This window comes from Bubalus bubalis, chromosome 9 (genome assembly GCF_019923935.1).
Source record: "Bubalus bubalis isolate 160015118507 breed Murrah chromosome 9, NDDB_SH_1, whole genome shotgun sequence".
NCBI classification, from domain to species: Eukaryota; Metazoa; Chordata; class Mammalia; order Artiodactyla; family Bovidae; genus Bubalus; species Bubalus bubalis.
In genome coordinates, this window is record NC_059165.1 from 64,075,280 (window position 1) to 64,098,444 (window position 23,165).

Consider the following 23,165-nt stretch of genomic DNA (forward strand, 5'->3'; position numbering starts at 1 on the left):
GATCTAGGCCTTTAAATCTATTTGTCACTTCCACTGTATAATCATAAAGGATTTGATTTAGGTCATACCTGAATGGTCTAGTGGTTTTCCCTACTTTCTTTAATTTAAGTCTGAATTTGGTAATAAGGAGTTCATGATCTGAGCCACAGTCAGCTCCTGGTCTTGTTTTTGTTGACTGTATAGAGCTTCTCCATCTTTGACTGCAATCATTGTGGGCTTAGCAATGACCCCTGGAATAGGGGAGTGAGCACGGGCAGAATGCTCACCATCTCTGACTCCTGAGCAGGTAGAGGCCCCGAAGGCCACACTGGCCAGCCCCACCTGTGCAAGGAGGCCTCCTCCGTCCAGGAGGGAATGCAGCAGGAATAAGCAACCGGGGCTGCTCCACCCCTCTCCCTCCATCCCCATAGCTATTCACTTCACCCAGCCCAGACCAGCCATCAGAAGGTTGGGACCCAAGGCCCAGAGAGGGGAAGGGCTTGCCCCCTGGAAGCACAGGAGTTGAGCACAATGATCTGAAGATCGGATGTGAGCTTGAGAGGCAGCTCCACGTCCTGCTATATGGGTGATCTTGAGTTACTTAATTGTGCTTCTACATTCTCATTTGTGAATTAGGATTAATACTGGGACCTCTCTCACAAAGGCAGTGAGGATTAAATAAGACAGTTCACGTGAGGGCTTAGCACAGGACACAGCATCTAGTCAGGACACACTCGGTGCTGACTTCGTTATTGTTTTAAAGTTCAAATGCACCATTACTGCTCTTGTTGCCATTCGTGTTAGCCAAGTGCGTAGAGCAAGATGTGACAGAACCCCTTCAGTGGCTGGGTACCTGACTTCACCTCCCTCCACCAGGCACCTCCCCACCAGGTTCCACCTGGCCAGCTCGGAGTCATTCTGCACGAGTCAACACAGCGTCCCCTGGAGGAGGGCTGCCCTGGTCTCCCCACACTGGCGGTATAGATGTCCCTCCTGGGCTTCACGTTCTGTGCGTCCCTCACAGCATCATCTCTAGAAGTGACAGATAATTGTTTTCTCACCTGACAACTAGAGGGGGCAGAGCACACTTTGTCCTGATGGTCATGGAACTACCGCTCCATCCCTATCCAATGCCCTGAGCCCTTGCCTGCATGGGTGCTAAGTCGCTTCAGTAGTGTCTGACTTTTTGTGACCCTAGAGGCCTGTAGCCCACCAGGCTCCTCAGTCCGTGGGATTCTCCAGGCAAGAATACTAGAGTGGGTTGCCCTGCCCTCCTCCAGGGGATCTTCCTGACTCAGGGATTGGACCCGTCTCCTGCATTGCAGGTGGATTCTTTACTGCTGAGCCACTGGGGAAGCCTGTCCTTGAGCGCTCATTAAGTGCCAAGTGCTGGCCTGGGCTAAGTGTGGCATCTTCATTTCCCCACGTGGTGACCCTCCTTGGAGAGGATCATGCCTGCTCCATCTTACAGATAAGGGAGCAGGCCTGGCCTCTCGCCCTCGCCGTGCTGTGCACTGTTTGACCCTGGGCAGGTGGTTCGCCTTTCTGGGCCTGTCTGTCCCTGCACCTGCCGTGTAACAGCCTGCTACTACGCTCTGTGTGGCCCCTGGCTTCCTGCTTTATCTCCACGCTCAGAGTTGGTGTCCTCTGGTGAGATTTGCTAGAAATCCACCTTTGGGCCATTTCAGGGCATTCTGAGCCAGAGAAGTGCGGACCATCTTTCCCTTTCCCTAACAGGCCCATAAATGGCTTCCCTGGACTTGCACTCTCCACCCGGTCCGCGTAGAAGAGCCACTTGGGTTTTGGGATGCTGCCCCCTGGTGGCCAGAAGCTATAAGGACATGAGGTGGGGTGGAGGTCGGGGTGGGGGAGGTGGGGGCGGTGAGCAGCCCCATTGACTTGGGGGGCTGAGTGCACTGCCAGCCAGACAGCCGGAGCACACACTTAGAGAAGGTAGGGCAGCTGGACCCCAGAGAACACCACCCATGAGGCACAATGGCTTCATGTTTAAACCGGAGTGTAACAGACTGGGCCCAAATCCCGCTTCTGACATTCCCAGACCTGTGATCTTTTTTTTTTTTTTTTTTTTTTTTTTAATTTTATTTTATTTTTAAACTTAACATAACTGTATTAGATTTGCCAAATATCAAAATGAATCCGCCACAGGTATACATGTGTTCCCCATCCTGAACCCTCCTCCCTCCTCCCTCCCCATTCCATCCCTCTGGGTCGTCCCAGTGCACCAGCCCCAAGCATCCAGTATCGTGCATCGAACCTGGACTGGCAACTCATTTCATACATGATATTTTACATGTTTCAATGCCATTCTCCCAAATCTTCCCACCCTCTCCCTCTCCCACAGAGTCCATAAGACTGTTCTATACATCAGTGTCTCTTTTGCTGTCTCGTACACAGGGTTATTGTTACCATCTTTCTAAATTCCATATATATGCGTTAGTATACTGTATTGGTGTTTTTCTTTCTGGCTTACTTCACTCTGTATAATAGGCTCCAGTTTCATCCACCTCATTAGAACTGATTCAAATGTATTCTTTTTAATGGCTGAATAATACTCCATTGTGTATATGTACCACAGCTTTCTTATCCATTCATCTGCTGATGGACATCTAGGTTGCTTCCATGTCCTGGCTATTATAAACAGTGCTGCGATGAACATTGGGGTACTTGTGTCTCTTTCCCTTCTGGTTTTCTCAGTGTGTATGCCCAGCAGTGGGATTGCTGGATCATAAGGCATGTCTATTTCCAGTTTTTTAAGGAATCTCCACACTGTTCTCCATAGTGGCTGTACTAGTTTGCATTCCCACCAACAGTGGAAGAGGGTTCCCTTTTCTCCACACCCTCTCCAGCATTTATTACTTGTAGACTTTTGGATCGCAGCCATTCTGACTGGTGTGAAATGGTACCTCATAGTGGTTTTGATTTGCATTTCTCTGATAATGAGTGATGTTGAGCATCTTTTCATGTGTTTGTTAGCCATCTGTATGTCTTCTTTGGAGAAATGTCTATTTAGTTCTTTGGCCCATTTTTTGATTGGGTCGTTTATTTTTCTGGAGTTGAGCTGTAGGAGTTGCTTGTATATCCTCGAGATTAGTTGTTTGTCAGTTGCTTCATTTGCTATTATCTTCTCCCATTCTGAAGGCTGTCTTTTCACCTTGCTAATAGTTTCCTTTGATGTGCAGAAGCTTTTAAGGTTAATTAGGTCCCATTTGTTTATTTTTGCTTTTATTTCCAATATTCTGGGAGGTGGATCATAGAGGATCCTGCTGTGATGTATGTCAGAGAGTGTTTTGCCTATGTTCTCCTCTAGGAGTTTTATAGTTTCTGGCCAGACCTGTGATCTTAATTAATCAACTAATTGCTGTGAACCTCAGCTTCTTTGTCTGTATAATGAGAGCCTTCTCCTCCTGGGTTAGAGCCTTGTGCCCCTGCCATAACCTGGAGAGTCTTTCTAGAGCATCCGTTTTACTTCATTATCATTTAAAAATGGAATTTCTATTGACTCCATGCAAATTATATATTCAACTCAAAAATCATGGTTGTTTTAAGCAAAACCTGAAGGCTTCTGAGAATCTGGGGTTCATACAGGCTGTGAGTTGGGTCTGCCAGCCCCTCTCCCCAGGACGCACCTTCACTGGACTCTGCTCCTCTACCAGCCCTCTCCACGTGCTTGGCATTTTGCACACATCTCATTTAGCCCTCATGCAGCAACAGATTATCCTCATTTTACTGGCCAGAATTCAGGTTCAGAGAGGTTGAGTAACTTGTTTGAGCGCACACAGTTGCCACAATAAGGAGCCAAGCCTCAGACCCGAGTCTGACACCAGAGTCCTCTCCTGCCCACCACAGTAGGAGCCCTGGAAGGTGCCCTTCCGGCCCTGAGCTCTCCAAGGAGCACAACTAGGGACATTTGCTCACTAATGTACTCTCCCCAGGGCCACAGCACCAACTGAAGGAGGCCATCCTAGCCAAGGAGGCCGAGTAGACAGCAGCCAGCACTTCCACTTTCCCCACTCTCACCCTCCCTGGCTCTCACCCTGCCCCCCGGGGAAAGGCCAGACAGAAGGTTACCAGCATGACTTCCTGCTGGCCCTCAGGAGATGTAGCCTGAGCAGTTCTTCCTTTAAAAAAAAATTTTTTTTTTTAATTTGGCTGCACGGGGGTTTAGTTGCAGCATGTGAGATCTTGTTCCCTGACCAAGGACTGAACCCAGGCCCCCCTGCCCTGGGAGCACAGTCTTATCCACTGGACCACCAGGGAAGTCCCCAGTTCTTCCTCTTGTCCGATAAATTCCCTGGCTGTTTCAGTTCTCTCTCTTGCCGGGAACTGCTTTGAACGGAGTTACTGAGGGAACTCAGGGGCCATGAGCAAGCTCTTCCACCCACTCTCCCGTGCCAGAGCTGAGATTGTGGACACAGCCTTTTTCTCACTGAAGTCTGTTTCCAGGGGGCAACGAGGAGAGGTGTCCCATGCCCCAGGAAAAAACTAAAGCATGGAGAGGGGGTAGGACTCAACGGAGGTCATACACTTAGGGACAGCACAGCCCCTACCAGGTTTCTTCCTGGAGCCCATCTCTGCTGGCGGGAAGAAATACCTGAGCATCACCAAGACGGGAAAGCAGTGTGTGTGAGGAACCATGGGGAGGAGGCCATGGTTCAGAGACATGCAGCTGGCTGGTGGTCTGGACGAGGCAGACCTACAGGCTGAGAGGAAAGGCTCTGGAACGTGGCCAGCCACCTTCCACTCAGCAGGCTCGGTCCCAGGTGTGTCTGCAGACCTTAAAGCACCCCAGAGTAGCCATCTGGACTTCTGGTTATCCATCCATCCACCCGGGAGGTGAAGCTGTACTGAGAAGGGTTATAGTGCTGGTAAGAGCCCTGAGTCTAGCCTGACTGCCTGCCCCTGGTCCCTCTCCCTCACAAGCCAATCAGCATGCCTGAAATGCTGCCATTGGAACCACTGCATTCAAGGAGGCTGCCGCGTGATGATGAAGACAGAGATCAGGGTGATGCTTCTACTAGCCAAGCAAAGCCAAAGGTTGCCAGCAAAGCTCAGCACTTGGGTGAGAGGCCAAGGACAGAGTCTCCCTTAAAAGAAACTAGTTCTGTTGAAACAGACTTGGACTTCTAGCCCCCAGGATTTTGAGACAATACATTTCTCTATTTAAGCCACCCCGTTTGTGGTTCTTTGTTATGGCTGTCCCAGTAAACAAATATACCAGTGAGTACCTCTCCATAGAGATCATTCAATAGTCTGGCCTGTATCACCATAGGCTATTTTATCTGTTCTTGCATTTCATGTAGTCATACTGTCTGTATCATTTGTGCCTGGTTTCTTTTGCTCTCCAAAATGGTCCTAAGATCCATCTCCATTGTTGTATGTATCACTGGTTCAGTCTCTTTTTTTACTGCTGTGTAGTGTTTCATTGTATACATATTATACAATTTGTTTATCCATTTCCTTTTTAATGGACCTTTGGGCTGCTTCCAATTTGGGGTTAATAGGATAAAACTGCTATGAACATTCTTGTACAGGTCTTTTGTGGCATATGTAGTGAGATTGTTTCTGCTGTTTTTCTCTTTTTTTTTTTTTTTTTTTTTTGACAGTTAAACTGTGGTGTTAGAGAAGACTCTTGAGAGTCCTTTGGACTGCAAGGAGATGAAACCAGTTAGTCATAAAGGAACTCAATCCTGAATATTCATTGGAGGGACCGATGCTGAAGCTGAAGCTGCAATACTTTGGCCACCTGATGTGAAGAGCTGATTCATTGGAAAAGGCCCTGATGCTAGGAAAGATTGAAGGTAGGAGGAGAAAGGGATGACAGAGGATGAGATGGTTGGATGGCATTACAGACTCAATGGACATGAGTTTGAGCAAGCTCCAGGAGATGGTGGTGGACAGGGAGTCCTGATGTGCTGCAGTCCATGGGGTCACAAAGAGTCAGACACAACTGAGTGACTGAACAACCTGTAGCTTAGCATGCCTAGTACTTTTTGTTGTTGTTAATCATAGAACACTGTTAATGAGAAGTTGTAGAGGCTCTGTATGATGTTAACTTGGTCTATTAAGTATTTGTTTTTCTTCTAGAAGGCAGTTAGAGAAGAGAGATTGGGATCATCCGGGGCCAGGTTTCCACCTTCTTAAGACCTGGTCTAATTTGGTTTGTCCTTAGTCCCCATGTACTGTACAGGGTCTCATTTGAAAGTCTGGGGGATTTTTTAGCAGGGTGCCCCTCTTCCCTGGTTGGACCTGACCTCCAAGAGACAGCCACACCCTCTGCTGAGCCTCTTAGCCTTTGAGCTCTTGCATTTATTTGGCTCCTTGGTTTCTCATTCCTCCTGCTTTGAGACCAGCAGACATCTTGAAGGTTGAACAGAATATGAGCTCACTTCTCTGCGTGCTCTTTTATCCAGGTGCTCAGCTTGAGAATTCCATGGACTGCACAGTCCATGGGGTTTCAAAGAGTCGGACACGACTGAGAGACTTTCACTTTCACTTGGCTTCTCAAGGGCTGAGTCCCCGTTTGTGCCTCCCCTGTCTGGGGAGACCCTTGAGAATCTCAGTGGCCACTCTTTGTTCAGCCTGAAGGCTGGATCACTTTCAAACCAGCAAATGTCTCACAAGGAAGAGGGGTAGCAAGTCAGGCTTAAATAAATGGGCTTTCCTGGGACTTCCCTGGCTATCCAGGAGTTGGGACCTCCTTCCAATGCATAAGGTGTGAGTTCAATCACTGGTCCGAGAGCCAAGATTCCACATGCATCATGGCCAAAAAGAAAAAAACAGGCAGAACATAAAACAGAAGCAACATTGTAACAAATTCAATAAAGTCTTTAAAAATGGTCTGCATCAAAAATAAATCTTAAAAAAATTAAAGTAAATGGGCTTTTCTTCTCAGTCGGGTCCTGGCCCCTCGAGTCTAGCTGCCTTGTTGCTCTCCAATATCTTCAAACAAATCTTTTAAAAAACCTACCACTTATAATTGCTCTTAGTGGAAGCTTAGTCTGTCACCACCTATTTCATGGTGGGAGTTGAAGTCTCATCATTGATTATTTGTGTCAGCTCCCATTCGTTGAGTTCGGCTCTGTGTTCCAGGTACCATACCTAAGCTTTTTCAGGCTTTTCAAAAAAGGAATCCTCAAAACAGACCATTGAGGTAGGTGCTATGGCTGTCCCCATTTCACAGGTGGAGAACCTGAGTCAGGAAAGGTGAAAAGATTTGCCCAGGATCAGGCAATCATAAAAAAGATACAGAACTTGAATCCAGATATAACTGACACCAAAGCCAACCTTTAACTGCTAGACAACCAGTCTCTCCGTCTAGCTTTGAGGTTAAGAGCTGGCTCTAGGGACTCCTTTCTCCATGAAGCCCTCCTAGAATACTCCAAGTGTCTCTCTCACCTCTGCTCTTCTATTGCAACGACTGTGTATGCCAAGATCTCCATGTGCTCCCACTGAGAATGTTGGCACCCTGGGTATCCTGAAGGTACAGTCCCTGAGGGTGGGCCTCACACACGCCTGGCACAGCCGATGCAGACTGGGGCTCAGAGAGGGAGAGCGCATGGAGGAGATGGAGTACAGAGGGAGAGCTTGTTCATTCCTGGGGCAGGTGTAGTTCCGGGAGAGCACGTGGAGGAGATGGAGTACAGGGAGAGAGCTTTGTTCATTCCTGGGGCAGGTACAGTTCCAGGAGAGCACGTGGAGGAGGTGGAGTACAGGGGGAGAGCTTGTTCATTCCTGGGGCAGGTGCAGTTCCGGGAGAGCACGTGGAGGAGATGGCGTACCGAAGGAGAGCTTGTTCATTCCTGGGGCAGATACAGTTCCAGGAGAGCACGTGGAGGAGGTGGAGTACAGGGAGAGAGCTTGGTTCATTCCTGGGGCAGGTACAGTTCCGGGAGAGCACATGGAGGAGGTGGAGTACAGGGAGAGAGCTTGTTCATTCCTGGGGCAGGTGTAGCTCCGGGAGAGCACGTGGAGGAGGTGGAGTACAGGGAGAGAGCTTGGTTCATTCCTGGGGCAGGTACAGTTCCGGGAGAGCACGTGGAGGACGTGGAGTACAGGGGGAGAGCTTGTTCATTCCTGGGGCAGGTGCAGTTCCGGGAGAGCACGTGGAGGAGGTGGAGTACAGGGAGAGAGCTTGTTCATTCCTGGGGCAGGTGTAGTTCCGGGAGAGCACGTGGAGGACGTGGAGTGCAGGGGGAGAGCTTGTTCATTCCTGGGGCAGGTGTAGTTCCGGGAGAGCACGTGGAGGAGGTGGAGTACAGGGAGAGAGCTTGGTTCATTCCTGGGGCAGGTACAGTTCCGGGAGAGCACGTGGAGGACGTGGAGTACAGGGGGAGAGCTTGTTCATTCCTGGGGCAGGTGCAGTTCCGGGAGAGCACGTGGAGGAGGTGGAGTACAGGGAGAGAGCTTGTTCATTCCTGGGGCAGGTGTAGTTCCGGGAGAGCACGTGGAGGACGTGGAGTGCAGGGGGAGAGCTTGTTCATTCCTGGGGCAGGTGCAGTTCTGTGAGAGCACGTGGAGGAGATGGAGTACAGGGAGAGAGCTTGTTCATTCCTGGGGCAGGTGCAGTTCCGGGAGAGCACGTGGAGGAGGTGGAGTACAGGGAGAGAGCTTGTTCATTCCTGGGGCAGGTGCAGTTCTGGGAGAGCACGTGGAGGAGTTGGAGTACAGGGGGAGAGCTTGTTCATTCCTGGGGCAGGTGCAGTTCTGGGAGAGCACGTGGAGGAGGTGGAGTACAGGGAGAGAGCTTGTTCATTCCTGGGGCAGGTGTAGTTCCGGGAGAGCACGTGGAGGAGGTGGAGTACAGGGGGAGAGCTTGTTCATTCCTGGCGCAGGTGCAGTTCCGGGAGAGCACGTGGAGGAGGTGGAGTACAGGGAGAGAGCTTGTTCATTCCTGGCGCAGGTGCAGTTCCGGGAGAGCACGTGGAGGAGGTGGAGTACAGGGGGAGAGCTTGTTCATTCCTGGGGCAGGTGCAGTTCCGGGAGAGCACGTGGAGGACGTGGAGTACAGGGGGAGAGCTTGTTCATTCCTGGGGCAGGTGCAGTTCCGGGAGAGCACGTGGAGGAGGTGGAGTACAGGGAGAGAGCTTGTTCATTCCTGGGGCAGGTGCAGTTCCGGGAGAGCGCGTGGAGGAGGTGGAGTACAGGGAGAGAGCTTGTTCATTCCTGGGGCAGGTGCAGTTCTGGGAGAGCACGTGGAGGAGGTGGAGTACAGGGAGAGAGCTTGTTCATTCCTGGGGCAGGTGCAGTTCCGGGAGAGCACGTGGAGGAGGTGGAGTACAGGGAGAGAGCTTGTTCATTCCTGGGGCAGGTGCAGTTCTGGGAGAGCACGTGGAGGAGGTGGAGTACAGGGAGAGAGCTTGGTTCATTCCTGGGGCAGGTGCAGTTCCGTCTCTGGGCGAGCCCCAGTGGTTGTGTCACAGGCTGGGGCGGGCAGGGATGGATGACTGTTTTCAGAGCTCTCTGTTTTTCCTTCCTACAAATGAAGCAAACAACTTGCTGAGAATAGAGGGTGCGGGCTAGGAATCCTGAATAGCACCCACAGAGACTTAGCCCCAGTGTGCGGCCTGCTGAAATCTCTGGGGCCACAAGGGTAACATGAGGAGGAAGTAAGCAGTGGGCCTGGGGGTCAAGGAGGCCGACTGGAGAGGCACCCGCTGGCTGATAGGAGTGGCCCAGCCTACAACACTCACCTGTATAATCTCCAAGAATCCTCAGGATAGCCAGGGTTTGATGGGGAAAAAGTGAAAGGATGATGTTGTTTACTTGTTCTGGAACCTTGGGCCCCTTGTTCGCCCCCTGTATAAGATGGGCACATGTCTCTTGCCAGCTTAGCTTGTCGGTGGGTACAGTGGAAGGAAGGCCACACTGGCAGACTAGGTAGAACTGCACCAACTGAAGGGTTACACTGCAGTAACGCTGGGTCACTTCCAGGATGGCCAGACCCCACAGCGCTGGGCACACATCCATCTTGGTCTGGTCCAGGATGCTCCCAAAGGCCAGCGGGACTGACTCCAGATGGGTAGACATAGTGGGGGCCCTCCTGCTGTCCTATTGTGGGAGAGGCCACCTGCTGTGAACAGCTGTTTTCTCCTTCCCTGGAGGCCCTGTCCTTTCCTGAGACACTCAGTGGACTACCATGTCCCCCGCAGCTCCCTCGGCCACCACCAGTCCAGCCACAGTGGCCCCCTCACAGCCTCTCACATGCAGTGGGGATGCCCCTCACTGGCCATCTGTCCAAAAGGGCTCCCCTTTCTAACAGGTCTGGGATGACTTCCCCCCACCAACACCCCACACCTGCCAGGGGAGAAGAGGAACTCAGCTGACACCCTGGAAACATTCTCAAGGTCCTCGGGCCTGCCGAGATGAAACCCAGGAGGGAACTCAGCAGCCTCGCCTAGCCACAGTCCCATGGGTTTTTCAACCTCTCAGCAGCAGGGTTGCACTTCTGCAACAGGAAATTACACTTCCAGTTTCTTTCCTAAAGGGAAAAAGGATGCGAGCAACAGGTGATGGGCACGGTGACGTATCACCTCCCCAAACCACAGGTGTTATTGCCATCCCCAGGCCTGCCCCAGCCCAGACTCACATGCCCCCAACCTCGGGGAGCTCACAGCTGCTGTCCCAGAGCTAGATGCACCCCAGGAAGTAAGGTAGGTGGAGATCAGAGGGGCTTGAACTTAAACTTGAGGGTGGCAGGGCAGGGAGCAGGGCCCCTGCAGGCTGCTCACCAGGCACACACCCCAGAATAACTGGAAACAGGAGAAGAGCTCTGCAAGGCCAGGGGGATTGCTATGGGCTCTGGAATTCCCAGCGAAGCAGAGGAAGGTCACAGGAACAGTGGTGAACCCTTCTTTCCAAGGGATTCTCTTAGGGTCCCTAGGCCATGGGATTGGTTCCTAGAAGTGAACCCCGAGTTTCTGGCCCAGCCTGAGGACTTGGACGTCCAGCTCAGCTGTTCTTGTACTTATATAAATGAAAGTAAATAGGGCCGGGGTACACACACCTGAGGGAGAGGCTTTCTGCAGGAATACTGGGGCCAGACGGGGGATGTGAATGGGGTGTGTGGGGGCGGTGTGTGTGTATGCATGAGGGAAAATGGGGTTTCTTTTTTTTTTTAATTTAATTTTATTTTTAAACTTTACATAACTGTATTAGTTTTGCCAAATATCAAAATGAATCCGCCACAGGTATACATGTGTTCCCCATCCTGAACCCTCCTCCCTCCTCCCTCCCCATTCCATCCCTCTGGGTCATCCCAGTGCACCAGCCCCAAGCATCCAGTATCGTGCATCGAACCTGGACTGGCAACTCGTTTCATACATGATATTTTACATGTTTCAATGCCATTCTCCCAAATCTTCCCACCCTCTCCCTCTCTCACAGAGTCCATAAGACTATTCTATACATAAGTGTCTCTTTTGCTGTCTCGTACACAGGGTTATTGTTACCATCTTTCTAAATTCCATATATATGCGTTAGTATACTGTATTGGTGTTTTTCTTTCTGGCTTACTTCACTCTGTATAATAGGCTCCAGTTTCATCCACCTCATTAGAACTGATTCAAATGTATTCTTTTTAATGGCTGAATAATACTCCATTGTGTATATGTACCACTGCTTTCTTATCCATTCATCTGCTGATGGACATCTAGGTTGCTTCCATGTCCTGGCTATTATAAACAGTGCTGTGATGAACATTGGGGTACACGTGTCTCTTTCCCTTCTGGTTTCCTCAGTGTGTATGACCAGCAGTGGGATTGCTGGATCATAAGGCATGTCTATTTCCAGTTTTTTAAGGAATCTCCACACTGTTCTCCATAGTGGCTGTACTAGTTTGCATTCCCACCAACAGTGTAAGAGGGTTCCCTTTTCTCCACACCCTCTCCAGCATTTATTACTTGTAGACTTTTGGATCGCAGCCATTCTGACTGGTGTGAAATGGTACCTCATAGTGGTTTTGATTTGCATTTCTCTGATAATGAGTGATGTTGAGCATCTTTTCATGTGTTTGTTAGCCATCTGTATGTCTTCTTTGGAGAAATGTCTGTTTAGTTCTTTGGCCCATTTTTTGATTGGGTCATTTATTTTTCTGGAGTTGAGCTGTAGGAGTTGCTTGTATATTCTCGAGATTAGTTGTTTGTCAGTTGCTTCATTTGCTATTATCTTCTCCCATTCTGAAGGCTGTCTTTTCACCTTGCTAATAGTTTCCTTTGATGTGCAGAAGCTTTTAAGGTTAATTAGGTCCCATTTGTTTATTTTTGCTTTTATTTCCAATATTCTGGGAGGTGGGTCATAGAGGATCCTGCTGTGATGTATGTCAGAGAGTGTTTTGCCTATGTTCTCCTCTAGGAGTTTTATAGTTTCTGGTCTTACGTTGAGATCTTTAATCCATTTTGAGTTTATTTTTGTGTATGGTGTTAGAAAGTGTCCTAGTTTCATTCTTTTACAAGTGGTTGACCAAATTTCCCAGCACCACTTGTTAAAGAGATTGTCTTTAATCTATTGTATATTCTTGCCTCCTTTGTCAAAGATAAGGTGTCCATGTGTGCGTGGATTTATCTCTGGGCTTTCTATTTTGTTCCATTGATCTATATTTCTGTCTTTGTGCCAGTACCATACTGTCTTGATAACTGTGGCTTTGTAGTAGAGCCTGAAGTCAGGTAGGTTGATTCCTCCAGTTCCATTCTTCTTTCTCAAGATCGCTTTGGCTATTCGAGGTTTTTTGTATTTCCATACAAATTGTGAAATTATTTGTTCTAGCTCTGTGAAGAATGCTGTTGGTAGCTTGATAGGGATTGCATTGAATCTATAGATTGCTTTGGGTAGTATACTCATTTTCACTATATTGATTCTTCCAATCCATGAACATGGTATATTTCTCCATCTGTTAGTGTCCTCTTTGATTTCTTTCACCAGTGTTTTATAGTTTTCTATGTATAGGTCTTTAGTTTCTTTAGGTAGATATATTCCTAAGTATTTTATTCTTTCCGTTGCAATGGTGAATGGAATTGTTTCCTTAATTTCTCTTTCTGTTTTCTCATTATTAGTGTATAGGAATGCAGGGGATTTCTGTGTGTTGATTTTATATCCTGCAACTTTACTATAGTCATTGATTAGTTCTAGTAATTTTCTGGTGGAGGTCCTTAGGGTTTTCTGTGTAGAGGATCATGTCATCTGCAAACAGTGAGAGCTTTACTTCTTCTTTTCCAATTTGGATTCCTTTTATTTCTTTTTCTGCTCTGATTGCTGTGGCCAAAACTTCCAAAACTATGTTGAATAGTAATGGTGAAAGTGGGCACCCTTGTCTTGTTCCTGACTTTAGAAGAAATGCTTTCAATTTTTCACCATTGAGGATAATGTTTGCTGTGGGTTTGTCATATATAGCTTTCATTATGTTGAGGTATGTTCCTTCTACTCCTGCTTTCTGGAGAGTTTTGATCATAAATGGATGTTGAATTTTGTCAAAGGCTTTCTCTGCATCTATTGAGATAATCATATGGTTTTTATTTTTCAATTTGTTAATGTGGTGTATTACATTGATTGATTTGCGGATATTGAAGAATCCTTGCATCCCTGGGATAAAGCCCACTTGGTCATGGTGTATGATCTTTTTAATGTGTTGTTGGATTCTGATTGCTAGAATTTTGTTAAGGATTTTTGCATCTATGTTCATCAGTGATATTGGCCTGTAGTTTTCTTTTTTTGTGGGATCTTTGTCAGGTTTTGGTATTAGGGTGATGGTGGCCTCATAGAATGAGTTTGGAAGTTTACCATCCTCTGCAATTTTCTGGAAGAGTTTGAGCAGGATAGGTGTTAGCTCTTCTCTAAATTTTTGGTAGAATTCAGCTGTGAAGCCATCTGGACCTGGGCTTTTGTTTGCTGGAAGATTTTTGATTACAGTTTCAATTTCCGTGCTTGTGATGGGTCTGTTAAGATTTTCTATTTCTTCCTGGTCGAGTTTTGGAAAGTTGTACTTTTCTAAGAATTTGTCCATTTCTTCCTCGTTGTCCATTTTATTGGCATATAATTGTTGATAGTAGTCTCTTATGATCCTTTGTATTTCTGTGTTGTCTGTTGTGATCTCTCCATTTTCATTTCTAATTTTATTGATTTGATTCTTCTCCCTTTGTTTTTTGATGAGTCTGGCTAATGGTTTGTCAATTTTATTTATCCTTTCAAAGAACCAGCTTTTGGTTTTGTTGATTTTTGCTATGGTCTCTTTTGTTTCTTTTGCATTTATTTCTGCTCTAATTTTTAAGATTTCTTTCCTTCTACTAACCCTGGGGTTCTTCATTTCTTCCTTTTCTAGTTGCTTTAGGTGTAGAGTTAGGTTATTTATTTGACTTTTTTCTTGTTTCTTGAGGTGTGCCTGTATTGCTATGAACTTTCCCCTTAGGACTGCTTTTACCGTGTCCCACAGGTTTGGGGTTGTTGTGTTTTCATTTTCATTCGTTTCTATGCAAATTTTGATTTCTTTTTTGATTTCTTCTGTGATTTGTTGGTTATTCAGCAGCATGTTGTTCAGCCTCCATATGTTGGATTTTTTAATAGTTTTTCTCCTGTAATTGAGATCTAATCTTACTGCACTGTGGTCAGAAAAGATGCTTGGAATGATTTCTATTTTTTTGAATTTACCAAGGCTAGCTTTATGGCCCAGGATGTGATCTATCCTGGAGAAGGTTCCATGTGCGCTTGAGAAGAAGGTGAAATTCATTGTTTTGGGATGAAATGTCCTATAGATATCAATTATGTCTAACTAGTCTATTGTATCATTTAAAGTTTGTGTTTCCTTGTTAATTTTCTGTTTAGTTGATCTATCCATAGGTGTGAGTGGGGTATTAAAGTCTCCCACTATTATTGTGTTATTGTTAATTTCTCCTTTCATACTTGTTAGCATTTGTCTTACATACTGCGGTGCTCCCGTGTTGGGTGCATATATATTTATAATTGTTATATCTTCTTCTTGGATTGATCCTTTGATCATTATGTAGTGACCATCTTTGTCTCTTTTCACAGTCTTTGTTTTAAAGTCTATTTTATCTGATATGAGTATTGCTACTCCTGCTTTCTTTTGGCCCCTATTTGCAATGGAAAATCTTTTTCCAGCCCTTCACTTTCAGTCTGTATGTGTCCCCTGTTTTGAGGTGGGTCTCTTGTAGACAACATATGCAGGGGTCTTGTTTTTGTATCCATTCAGCCAGTCTTTGTCTTTTGATTGGGGCATTCAACCCATTTACGTTTAAGGTAATTACTGATAAGTATGACCCCTTTGCCATTTACTTTATCGTTTTGGGTTCGAATTTATACACCATTTTTGTGTTTCCTGTCTAGAGAATATCCTTTAGTATTTGTTGGAGAGCTGGTTTGGTGGTGCAGAATTCTCTCAGCTTTTGCTTGTCTGAAAAGCTTTTGATTTCTCCTTCATACTTGAATGAGATCCTTGCTGGGTACAATAATCTGGGCTGTAGGTTATTTTCTTTCATCATTTTAAGTATGTCTTGCCATTCCCTCCTGGCTTGAAGAGTTTCTATTGAAAGATCAGCTGTTATCCTTATGGGTATTCCCTTGTGTGTTATTTGTTGTTTTTCCCTTGCTGCTTTTAATATTTGTTCTTTGTGTTTGATCTTTGTTAATTTGATTAATATGTGTCTTGGGGTGTTTCGCCTTGGGTTTATCCTGTATGGGACTCTCTGGGTTTCTTGGACTTGGGTGATTATTTCCTTCCCCATTTTAGGGAAGTTTTCAACTATTATCTCCTCAAGTATTTTCTCATGGTCTTTCTTTTTGTCTTCTTCTTCTGGGACCCCTATGATTCGAATGTTGTAGCGTTTAATATTGTCCTGGAGGTCTCTGAGATTGTCCTCATTTCTTTTAATTCGTTTTTCTTTTATCCTCTCTGATTCATTTATTTCTACCATTCTATCTTCTAATTCACTAATCCTATCTTCTGCCTCTGTTATTCTACTATTTGTTGCCTCCAGGGTGTTTTTAATTTCACTTATTGCATTATTCATTATATATTGACTCTTTTTTATTTCTTCTAAGTCCTTGTTAAACCTTTCTTGCATCTTCTCAATCCTTGCCTCCAGGCTATTTATCTGTTATTCCATTTTAATTTCAAGATTTTGGATCAATTTCACTATCATTATTCGGAATTCTTTATCAGGTAGATTCCCTATCTCTTCCTCTTTTGTTTGGTTTGGTGGGCATTTATCCTGTTCCTTTATCTACTGGCTATTCCTCTGTCTCTTCATCTTGTTTAAATTGCTGAGTTTGGGGTGTCCTTTCTGTATTCTGGCAGTTTGTGGAGTTCTCTTTATTGTGGCGTTTCCTCGCTGTGTGTGGGTTTGTACAGGTGGCTTGTCAAGGTTTCCTGGTTAGGGAAGCTTGTGTCGCTGTTCTGGTGGATGGAGCTGTATTTCTTCTCTCTGGAGTGTAATGAAATATCCAGTAATGAGTTATGAGATGTCTATGGTTTTGGGGTGACTTTGGGCAGCCTGTATCTTGACGCTCAGGGCTGTGTTCCTTTGTTGCTGGAGAATTTGCTTGGTATGTCTTTCCCTGGAACTTGTTGGCCCTTGTGTGGTGCTTGGTTTCAGTGTCGGTATGGAGGCGTTTGATGAGCTCCTGTCAATTAATGTTCCTTGGAGTCAGGAGTTCCCTGGAGTCAGGGTTTGGACTTAAGCCTCCTACTTCCAGTTATCGGTCTTATTTTTACAGTAGTTTCAAAACTTCTCCTTCTATACAACACCAATGATAAAACATCTACATTAAAGATGAAAAGTTTCTCTACTGTGAGGGTCACTCAGAGAGGTTCACAGCGTTACATGGAGAAGAGAAGAGGGAGGAGGGAGTTAGAGGTGACCCAAATGAGATGAGGTGGAATCAATAGTGGAGAGAGTGGGCTAGCCAGTAGTCACTTCCTTATGTGCACTCCACAACTGGACCGCTCAGAGATGTTCACGGAGTTATACAGAGAAGAGAAGAAGGAGGCAGGAGACAGAGGTGGCCAGAAGGATAAAAGGGGGAAATGAAAAGGAGGGAGACAGATCCAGCCAGTAATCAGTTCCCTAAGTGTTCTCCACCGTCTGGAACACACAGAAATTCACAGAGTTGGGTAGAGTAGAGAGGGGTTAGGGAGGAGATACAGGTGACCTGGTGGAGGAAATGGAGAGTCCAAAGGGAGAGAGAGCAGTCAAGCCAGTAATCTCGTACCCTAGTGAAAAATGGGTCCTGAAGATTGGGTTCTTAAAGGTACAAAATTGGTAACAAATACATAAAAGCAAAAATTAAAAATCTAGAGTAGAGTTTGGAATTTCAAAAATGTGATGTTAATGAAAAGAAGAAGGAAAAGAAAGAGAGAGAAAACGAACAAAGAAAAACAAACAAGGTCATGAAAATTATAAAGAAACTACAGGTACAAAATTGATAACTAATACCAAAAAGCAAAAATTAAAAATCTAGAGTAGAGTTTGGAATTTCAAAAATACAACGTTAAAAAAAAAGAAGAAAAATAAAGAGAGAAAACAAACCAACAAAAACAATGTCGCAAAATTTATAAAGAAAATACAGGTACAAAATTGATATCAAATACCAAAAAGCATAAATTAAAAATCTTGAGTAGAGTTTGGAATTGCAGATATATGATGTTATATAAAAGAAGAAGAGAAAGAAACAGAGGGAAAAAAAAGAAAAAAAAAGTCACAGAAATTATAAAAAAAAACTATAGGTCCAAATTGATAACATATACCAAAAGGCTAAAATTAAAAATCTAGAGTAGAGTTTGGAATTTCAAAAATACAATGTTAAAAAAAAGAAGAAGAAGAAAAATAAAGAGAGAAAACAAACAAACCAACAAAAACAATGTCGCAAAAATTATAAAGAAAATACAGGTACAAAATTGATATCAAATACCAAAAAGCATAAATTAAAAATCTTGAGTAGAGTTTGGAATTGCAGATATATGATGTTATATAAAAGAAGAAGAGAAAGAAACAGAGGGAAAAAAAAGTCACAGAAATTATGAAAAAAAAACTATAGGTACAAAATTGATAACATATACCAAAAGTCTAAAATTAAAAATCTAGAGTTTGGAATTTCAAAAATACAATGTTAAAGAAAAGAAGAAAAAGAAAAAAAAAACACGGTCAAAAAATTATAAAATATATATATGAAGTTTGCTGAAGAAGAAAAAAAAAATAGGGTCTTTTTTTTTTTGCAAAGTAATAGTTATAAAAGTGAAAATTAAAGGACAATAGAGGACTTAAAAAAATTTTTTTTTAATTAAAAAAAAAGAAAGAAAGATTGATCGTAAAAATAGTAAAAATATATCTAGGTCTTTCTCTGGTTTTGTTGTGAGTATTGTGGGTTCAGTCCATTTTTGGCTAGTTCCTTAGTCCGACTTATATTTCTCAAGATCTATAGGCCCCTTCCTATGTAATCCGTAGTAACCACAGGGTTTTAATCTATGGCCTGTAGCTTCCAAGGCATTTCTCTCTGTTACAGCTTCTTCTGTTTGCTGGTCTCTTCAGTGTCTGGTTCCCGCCCTGACACAAAGGGGATGGTTGAGGACACTATTTTTTTTTTTTTTTTTTTTTTTTTTTTTTTAGGCTCACTTGTTCAGCCGCGCTGTGGGGTGGGTGGGTGGGATGCTGCAAACAGATAACACTGGCGTGCGCTCGCAGTGCCTCAGCCACACTGGGTCTGCCCCCGCTCACGGCGCGTGTAGCCTCCCTGCCCACACTGCTCGGGCTCTAGGTTGTTCTGCCGGGAACAATCAGAGGCCGGCCCTGGGCTGAGCTCCCAGGTCCAAGCCGCTCAGGTTCAGGCACTCGGGTAGTCCTCAGAGGTGCAGACTCGGTTGGGCCTGCGTTTTGTGCTCTTCCCAGATCCGAGCAGCTCAGGTGATGAGGTGTTTGGCGGGCGCCAATGCTGCGACTTATTGCCTCCCCGCCACTCAGTTATCTGGGTGTAAAACCGGCGCACCTTCTCAGGCAGATGTTGACCGTCCAGACCCCCAAGAAGTTTTAGTTAGCAAAGAAGCCTGCTTACAGTTTTATAGATAGTGTCTCTCTTGGGCTGCGATTGCCCCCTTATGGCTCTGGCTGCCTGTCACCGGAGGGGGAAGGTCTGCATCCGGCTATCTCTGTTCAGTCCTTTGTTCTGTGCGCGGGCCTGGTGGTGTCTTAGGTTAGGGCTGGCTTTTCACGTGGTAGATATCCCACAGTCTGGTTTGCTAGCCCAAATTATTTCGCTCAGATAGCGCTCAGGACATTCGGGCCGATTCTTACTCTAAGGGACACAGCCCACGCCGCACTTCCCTGCGCAGCCCCCGCTTGCTAATGCCGTGTGCAGGCGTCTGCGCTGCTTCTCCGCTGGGGGAGTTACCGTAGGGCTCACAATCTGCGATTTTTAATTGTTTATTTTTTTTTCCCCTCCTTTTTATGTTGCCCTCTGTGCTTCCAAAGCTCGGCACAGATTCGGCAGTAAGAAGGTTTCCTGGTGTTTGGAAACTTCTCTCTTTTTAAGACTCCCTTCCCGGGATGGAACTCCGTCCCTCCCTCTTTTGTCTCTTTTTTTGTCTTTTATATTTTTTCATACCTCCTTTCGAAGAGTTGGGCTGCTTTTCTGGGTGCCTGATGTCCTCTGCCGGCATTCAGAAATTGTTTTGTGGAATTTACTCGACGTTTAAATGCTCTTTTGATGAATTTGTGGGGGAGAAAGTGTTCTCCCCGTCCTACTCCTCCGCCATCTTCTCTCCTTGGGTCCAAAATGGCGTTTCTTAAGGGCTCACCACTCACTGTCAGACTGAGAGGCTCTCACCATTACTTCACCAAAAGACAGGGGGTCCAGAGTTTGTAGGGGACTGAAGCCTGTCCCACAGCTTTTAAGGACCAGACTCACATGGGGTTGCTCTGGACTTGATTTCACATGATTTTAATGTGCGTGAGCCTCTTCTCATTTAGCTATTTGGCAAATGTGCCTCCAGACACTTGCTGTCGCCCGGTCCTGTCTGTATAGGGCAGTGAGACTCAGGGCGTGGAGGCAATTCTACCCTCAGGAGGTCTCAGGGACAACAGAGAAGGTGGGACAAGGACCCACATCGCTGACACACAGTGGAAAGGGGGCAGCCCTGGGGGAGTCTTCTTGTTGTGAGGGTCAGAGTGTAAACAGAGGAAAAGAGCTTCATGGGAGAGGTCACATATGAACCAGGCCTTTAAAGATAAGCAGTTAGGGATAGAAGATGCATTTTCAGGAAAGAAAGTACTGTAAGCAAAAGCCTGGAGCTGGAAAAAGCATACAGTTAGCTATTCAGATCCACTCAGCCCTCAGTTCCTGCAGAAGGTGGTGGCAGGTCCTGGGCCATCTGGGGTTGGTACACATGCCAGGGAGTTTATGTTCCTCAGCTCCATGGGGGAACAGAGACTCCCTGCATGTTCCAGTTAGATTCTGAAGGACAAATTTCTGGCAATGAAGTTGCTGGGGCAAGGGACATGTGCATTGCACATGGGTATGGCCAGTCGACCTCCAGGGAGCCCCTATCAGTTCTGAGAGAGATCTCAGCTCTTGCCAAGTGCATCCTCAGGACCCGTCTTCTGCCCCAGGCAGTGAGGAGCAGATGTTTGCAGTATTAGCATCCATAGGAGCACTTGGAATGTGCTTGTTGCTGTTGTTCAGGCGCTCAGTCCTGTCCAACTCTTTGAGATCTCGTGGACTGCAGCACATCAGGCTTCCCTGTCCTTCACCAATTCCCAGAGCCTGCTTAAACTCACATCCATTGACTCAGTGATGCCACCCAACCATCTCGTCCTCTGGAATGTGCTAGGTGTCTTTGTTCTTCCTTGGTGTGTCCAGGCAGCCTTTCCCATCTCCCAGGAGCGGGCAGGGCTTCCCTCTTCTGGGTCCCTCCTTAATGCTGGGAACTAGAAGCCCCTTCTCTTTATGCAGCTGGGTGCTCCTGTTGATTTGCTCGTCCCAGCAGCTGGTCAGTGCCTGGCTCAGAAGAGGGCTCAGCAAGCGTTTGTCATGTGACTGTCGGATACAAGGAAGGTAGATCCTATCTTCCATCCTTCCTTTCCCAGGAAGCCAGGCAAATTGTCCCCAAATGCCAATATGCCACCAAAACCCCACCACATAGGCTGGTGTGCCTTGGACTTTGCAAAGACAAGGATGGACGTACCTATGTTATGTTAAAGAGAAATAAAATTTAGAGAGTGAGTGGCATTTCCCACTAACTCACAGAGTGTGTTAGGGATGAAGTTGAGGCTAGAAACAGTGGGTCTGAGCTTCACCAGCTCTGCCCATGGCTGCAGCCTGGCTGCAGCAGAGTGACCACATCCACTTTCAGTGCCCGGCTCTGCTTGGCTGGAGGTGACCAGGGATCCCTGAGGGCAGCAAGCATGTGTGGACTCAAGGAGTCACAGAGGGAGTGACTGCCACCACTCAGGCCTGTGCATCTGTGTTCCATCTTTCCCAGGCTCCTGTCCATGGAGAGGCCTCTCACAGTCCTTCGGGTGAGCCTGCACCACCCCAAGCCGGGCTCTGCCACCTTTGCTTATGTCCCTCCTCAGCTGGAGCACGACGCCAGCCCGCTGCTGGTGGGCAGGGGCCCGGACGCCCACCTCCAGCTGCAGCTCCCTCACCTCTCCCGCCAGCACCTGTCACTGGAGCCCTACCTGGAGAAGGGTGGCACCCAGCTGGCCTTCAGCTTGAAGGCCTTGAGCTGCAAGGCCAGCGTGTGGGTCAACGGGCTGACGCTGAGGTTCCTGGAGCAGGTGCCCCTGGGTGCCGTCAACAGAGTGGCCTTCTCTGGCGTCCAGATGGTGGTCCGCATCGACGGAGGCACCTCCCTGGAGGCCTTTGTCTGCTGCTTCCATCTCAGCCCCTCGCCTCTGATTTACAGGCTCCGCGCCGAGGAGACGGACGAACGGGAAAGTGTGCCCCAGGAGCAGCCTCCCCCAGGTTCCGGGCATGGGGCTCCAGATCACCTGGGGTTTCTCCACAGCCCTCTCCAGCCCAGCCCTGGAGGAGTGCCAGAAATACCGCTCCAGAGGGAGCCCCTAGACGGTTCGCTCAGCTAGCCCCGCCGGCCACCCTGGAGCACGCCTCGGCTGAAACAGGACTTGAAATATTCAAGCTACATCATGCCAGGTTGACAGGCCAGACCCGCATTATAATGAACCGATTCTGCAAACATGAATGGCCGGGGGTGAGGGGAGCGCCCTCCATGGCCACAGCCATGCGAGGTAACAGGAACTTCATATACTTTTAAAGGCCCTGAGGGATTCTGGGAGCCTCCCTCAGTGTTTCCCCACATTTCCCCCTCTCCTCTGACTAGGAGTTACTTTATGTCGCTAATTTTGTGTGCCGTTTAAGAGTTGGAGTTTGAGGTTGCACCAGGAATGCAGGGACACATGTAACAATTACGTTTGTGGTAGCTCGGGGTTACCTTGGGCTTTCAAATACCCACAGGCTCTCGGGGCTTAGGGAAGCCTGTGTTTAATAAACTGCAAGTATTTCATTAAGCTGGCATGCCCAACAGGATTCCCTGATCCCCCAGATGGGCCTCATGCACGCCACGTCGTCTCGCAGAGGTGGGGGTGGGAAATAGAGAAGAGGTGTAAGAGGAAATTGGAGAGGTGGGGGCTCACATCTCTGGAAAGAATGAAGGTAGAGTCCAGGGTTTCCTGGGCACGGGGAGCTGGGGGCTGGGCCTGCTTGGGAATTCACTGTCGCTGCAACCGCCTCATCCTCATGGTCCCTCACTCTCACCTGTGGATCCAAGTCTTGGAGGACCAGAGAGCAGAGGTCTTCAGGGGAAGGTGGCTTCACACAGCAATGGGCTCTTCCAGGACTAACTCTATGAGAAGGCGGGGTGGGAGGTTTTGGTAGAATGCAGTGCAGCGGTTACTTCACTCAAGGGTGGCTCATGTGCCCCTGCGGGTGGACTAGCAGGGGATCAAGCATGGGCTCATTTTCTCAGCGAATGTTGGGAAGCAAGTGCTGGGCAGCAGAGCATAAGCAGCCACACTCCATGCCATCCTGGGGATGGGGAGTGTGGTTTAGAAACCATGTTCACCTGTGTAATGAAAGGAGGGGCCTCAGACCCAGATGGTTGCCATCAGCCTAGACCCTGCTCTGTGATATCCAACGCCCTGAAGCTACCC

General features: G+C 47.0%; 1 protein-coding gene across 1 annotated transcript; it reads left to right on the forward strand.

The window, feature by feature from the left end:
* The first annotated feature begins 10,280 nt into the window (after positions 1-10,280).
* On the forward strand, positions 10,281-22,508 carry TIFAB (TIFA inhibitor). The gene is made up of 2 exons (XM_006044589.4): positions 10,281-10,649; positions 21,476-22,508. Exon 2 carries the CDS (start codon positions 21,486-21,488, stop codon positions 22,077-22,079), a length of 594 nt encoding a protein of 197 aa, XP_006044651.2. The 5' UTR covers positions 10,281-10,649; positions 21,476-21,485; the 3' UTR covers positions 22,080-22,508.
* Positions 22,509-23,165: the final 657 nt, after the last annotated feature.